We start from the raw sequence: 9,261 nt of genomic DNA on the forward strand, positions 1-9,261 counted from the left end.
CTGACCCTGGGAGATTCAAGCAGAAGCTCTCAGTCTGCAGGCTTGTGCCTGCCCGAACTCCATTACTCAGAAAGCTAAGTGTTGGGAGGCAGCGGAGACCACCCAATGAACATCCAGAATTTCGACATTTCCGCGGGGAGGGGGGGGTGGGCTCACTGGGTGAAGGCGGGACTTCCTGTGTTTTCATAGCGGTTCTTTGAGCTGTTCTCGAGGTCCAAAGGATCGGGGTCGAGGTGACAGAGAAGGCGCGGGAAGACGCTTTGTAGGACTAGAGGCGGTCCTACAGTCGGGTACATCGCTGCCTGCAGGGCGGCCTGGAGACGTTGGTGCCGGGTCCTTCCGGGAAGCTCGGCTGGCCCCTCTCCACCGAGTCCGATGGCGGCGGCGGCGGCGGCGCTGAGTGACACGCCTCAGGTAAACGCTGATCCGTCCGGCCCTCATCGGCTTCATCCTAAGAGACGCTAAAGCCCCGAGCGCCTGCTCACGCACGTGCCCACAACTCAGACCGGGGGTATCCAGGACAGTGATGCGGTGGTGGGTGGGGCCCTCTGTTTGACAGACAGCATGGTGGCGCCTGGTAGAGGGTTATTTGCGGAGGGATGCGCAGGCGCAGAGATGTGGCGGTCCGACTGAGGGAGGAGAATTTGGGAAAACTGGGGTCCATCTGATGGCTGCAGGGAACAGTGTGTGTATGCTGTCGCACCTGCAGTGCCGGACTGAGGAGTTGTACCTTCCTTCTTGAGGCCTTTGAAGCCATGGAAAATTAAAAAATATATATATGTATATATATATATTTTTAATTGGAGGATAATTGCTTTACAGAATTTTGTTGTTTTCTGTCAAACCTCAGCATGAATCAGCCATAGGTATACACCTGATGTGAAGAACTGACTCATTTGAAAAGACCCTGATGCTGGGAAAGATTGAAGGCGGGAGGAGAAGGAAATGACAGAGGATGAGATGGTTGGATGGCATCACCAGCCCAATGGACATGAGTTTGAGTCAACTCTGGGAGTTGGTGATGGACAGGGAAGTCCATGGGGTCGCAAAGAGTCGGATACGACTGAGCGACTAACTGAATTGAACTGATATATATATCCGGTCCCCTGGGAACCTCCCTCCCCATCCCACTTCTCCAGGTTGATACAGAGCCTCTGTTTGAGTTTCCTGAGTCATGCAGCAAATTTGGAGCCATGGAAAATTTTGAGACAAAACGTGACATAATTAGGTTTGCAAAATCACCAAAGTCTGTTCAATGAAAGAACTAATTGTAGGGATGCTGAGGACACCGAAGCAGACGGAGTTTGGGGCTTTTTTCCAAGGACACACAACTGCTGAGAGTCAATAGAGGTTAGACACTCGTGGAACCTGGTTCAGATGCCCCCAGGTGTGTAGGGAAGGTCTCAGTCCCTGGAAAATTGTCAGGATCACATCCCTCTAAGACTGCCCACTTCCCACAGGTTTCCATGGCTGCAGAGGTGCTTTTGGAATCTAATCGGGTTAGTGGAGACCACCCTCACTGGTCGCAACCCTGTGTTAGTTCCTCAGTCGTTTCTGCAGCACCATGGACTATAGCCTGCCAGGCTGCTCTGTCCATGGACTTCTCCAGGCAAGAAGACTGGAGTGGATGCCATTCTCTTCTCCAGGGGATCTTCCCGACCTGGGGGTCGAAACCAGATATTCCGCATCAGAGGCAGATTCTTTACTGTCTGAACCACCAGGGAAGCCCTCTAATTTTCTCCAAATTTGGGTTGTCATGAAACTTGTCACCTGGCATTTTCCCAGCCCTTGGGTGTGCAGACCTTGGAGAATCCGAGCTCAGTCCTGAGTCCAGTCTAAGTGTTATATGAAAGGGTTCCCATTTCAGGCCACCAATAGAAAGATGTGGAAGCTTGTCACAAAAACAGGAAGTGCTTGGAGGTGAGGCTAAGTTGTTTCAGGGAATTGCAGGTCTCCTTCCTTCCTGGCGAGAACAGACTGGGTGTGGGGAGCAGCAGTCTGACCTGGAATGACTGTATGTGAAGTCGGGCATCTATTCTGGAGGCAGTGGGAGGTGTGGATCAGATGACTGATCTGATCAATTAGGGAGGTGATTTCTTCTGAGTCTTTACAGGCTCCACTGGTTGCAGAGTGGACAGCAGCGTGAACAGAGTGGTTAGTGGGAGAGTGAGGAGAGAGCAGACAGCTATGGCACCAAGGTCCAGAATGTCTTCTGAGCTCTTAGGAGGAAGATGGAGATGGGGTAGATGTGTGAGGAGGTGGATTGTGGGTCTTCAGGAGTGAGGCAGTTGATGGTCTCATCTGTCTGTATCCTGGCAGGACAGTGTGACCTTTGAGGATGTGGCTGTGTACTTCTCCTGGGAGGAATGGGCTCTCCTTGATGAGGCTCAGAGATGCCTGTACCACGATGTGATGCTGGAGAACTTTGCACTTACATCCTCACTGGGTAAGCTCTTCCACCTGCCCCTGTGCCCTGGGCCAAGCTCTGTGCTTCTCTTATCTCCAGGGGCAGGTGTGTCCCCAGTTCCCTGGATTTGTGCTGTGTTTACAAGGGCTGGGCTGAGTGCTCTCCTTCTCATCTGTGTCACCACAGCACCTACTGCCCCAAAGCCTCCTAGGGAAGGGTTTGGTATCACTGTTGTTTTGTCGGCCTAATGGACTCCAGTGTCTTGCCCTCTGCCTCACTGGGTGACTCTCTAGCACCATAGCACCCTAGTATAGCACCCTTCTTTCCTACAGCTCACATTTGTTTCTGACTGTGCTGGAAGTGTAGTCACTTACATAGTCACTGCTTACACAAATGTTATTGACAGACCCTTAGTTAAGGTTCTTTTTGCTTTATTTCACTTGGGGCATGTATACAAAACATTTACCAGTTTCTTTTTTTTGCCTTCAACATCTTAGTTCCCCAACTGCAGCATGAACCCATGACTCGACCACTGGACCACCAGGGAATTCCCACAGATATTTAATTTGTATCCTCTTCATTTGCTGAATTCATTTATTCTAGAAGTTTTCTGGTGCAATCTTCACAATTTCATGAGCTGTGGATGCCTTTTGTCTTTTCTCTTAAGGTTCCGTGTAGATCTTCCAATACTATGATGAATACTAGTGGTAGAAGCTGGCATCATTTTTTTGTTTCTGATCTTGGAGTACTTCTGACATTTGGAGGACAGACTCCTTATTGTCCATCCTGACTCCTAGAAGCTATTCTTGGAACATGTACAAGGTCCCCACCCCAAGGGCTCAGAGGTAGGGAGTGGAAGGATGAATACTATTACCATGCTAAGAGCTTAAAGGGACAAAATTAAAGCAGTTGAGCATTGCAAAAGAGTTTCATTTGACTAATTCTACTGGTGTAGTCATCCAGAAGGGAAGTCAGATTCCTGGTTCTTACTACTGTGCTATCTTCCCTTCAGCTATGGCCTTAGGAATTTTTTGGTAATATTTAAATAGCTTTCGGGTGGTCTCCTGTGTGCTGAGTTGTCTGGGCCTCTTTTGGCTACTGACTTGTCCTGTCATTCCCTTATGATTTTAGTTCTCTTGGGTACATGTAGATCTTCAGGTAGGGCTACAGAAAAAGTCCTCTGAGCTTCATAGGATGGACATGACTCCATTCTCAATAAGATGGGCTCAGACCATGCCTGACCCAGATGAACGGAAGTTGACAGAGGACATGACTTCAGGTCTTAGTTGAAATTATACCAAGAACCTATCCTGTTTTACTTCTGTATTGGTGCCACTGCCAGTAGCCACACCTCACTCCTTTCCCTTCTCAATTCTTGACACTTTGCTGACTTGTCATTTCTATTCTGATTCCAGCTGAGAGCTACTCTCCACCTCTCTATCCTGCTTACCTCACTCATTCCTCACACTTCCCTACTCAGACTTCATAGTGTTCTAAAGTGTGAAGGTATCTAATAATCCTTAAATACTATTACATTTGTTCCAGTCAGATTTTTCTGGGACTGGAGTGGACTTCTACACAGCATCACATGTCATCAGCAGATATAATCCTGCTAAAATCTTCCTCAGTGGTCCAGTGGTTAGGACTCTGGTTGCACTGCAGAGGGCACTGATTCAATCCCTGTTTGGGGAACTGTCATCCCACATGCCAGGTGGCATGGCCACCAGAAAAGCCGCTGACAGAAAAATGAGTTACAGCACAAACCTTTCCCATGGGCCTTTCCTCATGTCCTGTGCCCAGTGAGACCTGCACCATTCCGTGACCTTAGGGACCCAGTGGTGCACAGCAGTTGCTTCCTAAGCTGACTTTTCCTGAAAGCAATTTCATGAACTGATCCTTTGATGTGATGAATTACATTTGTGATGGTTTTGCTTCTTCTCAATAAGGTTAACGTGTACTTCACCATCACTTCTTTAATTTCAGGCTGTTGGCATGGAGTAGAAGATAAGGAAGCACCTTCTGAACAAACCATTTGTGTAGGAGTGTCACAGATCAGGACTCTCAAGGCAGATTCATCTCCCCAGAAGGGCCAACCCTTTGAGATGTGGGGCCCAGTCTTGAGAGATATTTTGCACTTTCCTGAGCACCAGGAAACACATCTTGGGCAGAAACCATACACATATGGAAATCGATTCTGTATCTCTGCCAACCTTCAACAATACCAGGGGAAACACATTGGAGAGATACCCGTCAGAAGTTCTGTGGACACAGCCTTGATTATAAAGAGCTGCACAACCCATGTGTCAGGGAAACCCACTGTCTATGGGGAGATTGGGAAAGACTTCTTAGTCAATGTGGGATTTTTCCATCAACAGGTCATTCACACTGAGGAGAAGCCAAACAATGAGTCTGAAGCTGTCTCTCACAATGGAAAAAGGCATGAGAACTGGGGAGAAGGCAACAAAGCCCTCAACTGCACAGACACACTTGTTGAGGACCAACGAGTCCTCACTAGAGAAGGGCTTTATGAGTGCAGCAAATGTGGAAAAGCCTGTACTCGAAGATGTAACCTCATTCAGCACCAGAAAGTCCACACTGGAGAAAGGCCTTATGAATGCCATGAATGTGGAAAATTGTTTACCTACCTCTCCAGCTTCATTATACACCAGAGAGTTCACAGTGGAGAAAGGCCTTATGAATGCAGCGAATGTGGGAAATCCTTTAGCCAAAGCTATAGCCTCAACAGCCATAGGAAAGTTCACACAGGAGAAAAACCTTATGAGTGCAGGGAATGTGGGAAGTCTTTTAGTCAAAGATCTAATCTCATTCAGCATCAGAGAGTTCACACTGGAGAAAGGCCTTATGAGTGCAGTGAATGTGGGAAATCTTTTAGCCAAAACTTTAGCCTCATTTACCACCGGAGAGTTCACACTGGAGAACGGCCTCATCAGTGCAGTGAATGTGGAAAATCCTTTAGCCGAAGCTCTAGCCTCATTCACCACAGAAGACTTCATACTGGAGAGAGGCCTTATGAGTGCAGTAAATGTGGGAAGTCCTTTAAGCAAAGCTCCAGCTTTAGCTCACATCGGAAAGTCCACACAGGAGAAAGGCCTTATGAGTGTGGGGACTGCGGAAAATCATTTAGCCATAGCTCCAACCTCAAGAATCACTGGAGGGTTCACACTGGAGAAAGGCCTGTTGAGTGCAGTGAATGTGGGAAATCATTTAGCTGTAAATCTAACCTTGTTAAACACCTGAGAGTTCACACTGGAGAAAGGCCTTATGAATGTGGGAAATGTGGAAAATCGTTTAGCCAAAGTTCCAGCCTTATTCAGCACCAGAGAGTTCACACTGGAAAAAGGTCCCGAGTGCAGTGAATGTTGGAAAAAACTTTTCAGCTACAAATATGACCTTATTCAACCCCAGAGATGCCACACCAGTGAAAGGCCTTAGATATGCTGGGATGTGCAGTTTCCTTCTAGTATTTTTACACTGGAGAAGTTGTGACTGAGCCATCTAATGCATCCGAAAATCCACACTGGGGAGATTCCCCTTAAGTTCCAGGTATGTAGGAATCTTTAAGAAGCTGTGCTTTGCTTTATTAGGGGCTTCCCTTGTGGCTCAATTACCTGCCAGGCCCTTTCCAGCTTTCTGTCATTGCCAGTTTCATTTCTATCACCTGGCAGGTTCACACAGTGTGGAAGTTACCTCCCAACATGCTCAGGGAAGCTGACTTCTGTCCCATCCCTTTCTGTGGAGGGAAGTAATGAGTAGTCTTAGCTCTTATGGCATCCTCATTCCTTTCTGATTTCGAAAGTGGGGCATAGACCTCACTCAATTTGGGCACAGTGGACCCAGTTTCAGTTCTGTTGGTGACTTGCCAGCAGGGACTGAATTTTCAGGGACATGTTAGTTTCTGGTGACACTTCTGATTTTCCCAGCCTCCAAGTCACCAAGCTGAGAATTGCATGCCTTGTATTCCTTTGCATTTTGTAATCATAAAGGCGTTAATGTTTCAGCCCTCTTTGGTCTGGGGCTTCTATTCACTTTATATGAGGTGATTGGAAGAAAATTGGGCTCTACCAGCATTAATGACGGCACAACTTTCATGGGGGTCCTGTGCTTTGTGTACCTCACATCAGTATGATTGAAGAATGTAGCTCTCTTTGTGGTGTTAGCCTAATGTAAATACATTGTTGCTCAAGGTCTCCTCAGAACAACTGCAAGGCTTTGGGGTCCTGATTTGTGGGCTGTGTATCAAGGTTTCTGTGGGCTCAGAAAACATCTGAGGAGCCATGAAGTTGTGACAACCTCCAGTGCTTCTGGAAACATGAATTGTTATTCACAGTGAGTGATCACATAATGCTCAGCAGTTAACCTATAAAAGAATCACATGCCTTGATCCTCGGAATTCATTAGATAGTTCCACTGTAAAGAGTACAGGGCTGGAGGGAACCATGTTCGTCGAGTAACCCTGGAGCGGAGGGGATTGCAGTGAAGTAGGTGGAATGTGTCCTAACATTGGATCAGCAGATGCTCCAGTGACTGTGCCTGTGCAGTATCAGTGTGCACAGATGCCTGAACATCTAGAATGTTCAGCCAAAGGCCATTGCCACAGAGGCAGAGAAACAAACAGAGAAAGATCCCTTCATCCACAGTGTGGCTCTGTGATCAGCCAGCATTCCTGTTAACTCAGGTGGGAAGAGATCTATTCTCATCACTATTTGCTGTCACTAAGTCAAGGGTACTTCTCCAAGGTCATCAGAAAAGAGAGGCAATATAGGATTGCAAGACCTGAGGAGTTTTCATTTTGGTTTTGGTTGTTCTTTGAGGCTTCAAGGATCATAGTTCCCTCACCAGTGACTGAACCCTGGGCCATGGCAGTGAAAGTGCCAGTTCCTAGTCACTGGACCACTAGGGATTTCTCAAGATCTGATTTCCTAAAAAGTGTGACAGACCTAGATTTTTCTTTTGAGTCATTTTGTAAATTTTTATTCAGGTGTAGTTGACATATGATATACGGTATCTATTTGAAGTGCAGAATCTAAATATTTTGAGATTCTTAAGTGATAATATATAAGTAGTTCATTCTTTTCTTTAAGTAGTATCTTTTCTATAGTTACGTTGTTTGTTCATCCATTCATCTGGTTATGGTCACTTGGGTTATTGCTACTGTGGGTTATTGTAAATAAAGGTGCTAGAACATTTATACATAGTTCTGTATGTATGGGTGGATTTTCACTTATACTGTGTTAGTAATTCAAAGTATAAAACCTGAGTCATAGGTGAATGTTTAACTTATAAAACTGAAAAACTATGATCTACATTTATAGATTGTTTTTACATACCCACCAGGAGTATGTAAAATGCTTCCACATTCTGGCCAATACTTGGTATGGTCAATCTTGAATTTCCTTAAATTTTGAATTTAAGGAAGTAGTTGTTTTAATTACATCTCCCTAAGGAATCATAGTGTTGATTTTTCTTTTTCACATGGTTTATTTGCCATCTGTACGTCTTCTTGGTAAAATATCTGTTCATATCTTTCACCTATTTTTCTTTTCATTAACAAATAAATAGCTCCTTTTTATCCTCAATTTTTGTGTGTGCTATATACAATGTAATTACCACATATACCATGTAGTTTAAATTTAATCTGCACTATCCACATATTTTTAAATCTAGACTTTCAATAATATAACAAAGTCCAGGTTTGTGGTGTTTTCCAGTTTTCTGAATACAAATATTCTTAGCATGGCCAATTTCAAGCTAACAACGTGGTGTCACTGAATATGGAGTTGGGAAAAGTTGATAGAGGTACATCATTCCAACTCAATCATACTGATCCAGTAGCAACAAATGATACAAATGATAATGAAACTTGGTAACAGCAGAATCTAACACAACACCGTAAAGCATTTAGCCTTCAACTAAAATATTTTAACTGTTCCTCCCCAAAAAACATAGTAAAATTACTATGAAGTGACAAGTTCTGAACATTTGTGTAAGGTGTAACCCCTGGGTGGAGGAAATGGCAACCCAGTTGTATTCTTGCCTGAAAAATCCCATGGACAGAGGAGCCTGGCAGGCTATCATCCAGGGACTTGTAAAGAGTTGGATACAACTGAACACACACATAAGGTATACCTGACTGAACACACAGAGTGCATGTATTTAGGATGTACATTTTTATGTTTTAATACATACTTTTACCCAGACAATCATTATTTTCATTGGAAACAAAAGATAATCTATAATGCCCTTACTCAGTTAATTTAAATAATTCAATGCTTTAAAAAATAAACAGAGCAAGAAAGATATTTAAAATAAAGGCAATTTTTGAGGGGAAAAAAAAGCGACAACTGAACTTTGAGGATGTTTTCCTCAGAAAGGAGCAAAACAATGCACATTAATTAAAAATTGAGATACATGGATTTCCCTGGTGGTCCAGGGTCTGGGATGCCATGCTTCCAATGTAGGGGACCCAGGTTCAATCCCTGAACAGAGAACTAGATCCCATATGCCACAGCTAAAACCAAGCACTGCCAAATAAAATTAATTAATTTAAAAAAATTGAGATGCAGTTTCCAGCAGTATATTTTAGAGTCAAAACTATACTCTTTTCAGTGTGAATGCTCTGGAAGTTTGTGTCTTTGTTCTTTGTTGACAGAAAATTCATGAGTAAACCATAATTTATAATGATTAGAGCTGTGTTTGGGAATTGCAATAAATTTGGAAACAAAGGAGCATACTTACAGTTTGTTATGCTGTAGCATTCTCAGTATTATCATCTGTATTTAAGAGGAGAAAATTTTATCCCCTAATTTGTAGTTATCCAGTACATCTAAACTAGG

At 44.4% G+C, this 9,261-nt stretch overlaps 1 protein-coding gene across 1 annotated transcript; it reads left to right on the forward strand.

The window, feature by feature from the left end:
- The first annotated feature begins 291 nt into the window (after positions 1-291).
- LOC129546380 (uncharacterized) lies at positions 292-9,152 on the forward strand. Its single transcript, XM_055411279.2, has 3 exons — positions 292-414; positions 2,320-2,446; positions 4,391-9,152. The coding sequence occupies exons 1-3, from the start codon at positions 376-378 to the stop codon at positions 5,782-5,784; spliced, it is 1,560 nt and encodes a 519-aa protein (XP_055267254.2). The 5' UTR covers positions 292-375; the 3' UTR covers positions 5,785-9,152.
- Positions 9,153-9,261: the final 109 nt, after the last annotated feature.

The sequence above is a fragment of the Moschus berezovskii genome, chromosome 22, assembly GCF_049115385.1.
Source record: "Moschus berezovskii isolate FMDL1 chromosome 22, NW_MosBer_1.0, whole genome shotgun sequence".
Lineage (NCBI taxonomy): Eukaryota > Metazoa > Chordata > Mammalia > Artiodactyla > Moschidae > Moschus > Moschus berezovskii.

Coding starts and splice junctions, on each gene's coding strand:
- LOC129546380 (XM_055411279.2), top strand. CDS start 376: ATGGCGGCGGCGGCGGCGGCGCTGAGTGACACGCCTCAG. Junction 415..2,319: donor CGCTGAGTGACACGCCTCAG/GTAAACGCTGAT, acceptor GTATCCTGGCAG/GACAGTGTGACCTTTGAGGA. Junction 2,447..4,390: donor TGCACTTACATCCTCACTGG/GTAAGCTCTTCC, acceptor CTTTAATTTCAG/GCTGTTGGCATGGAGTAGAA.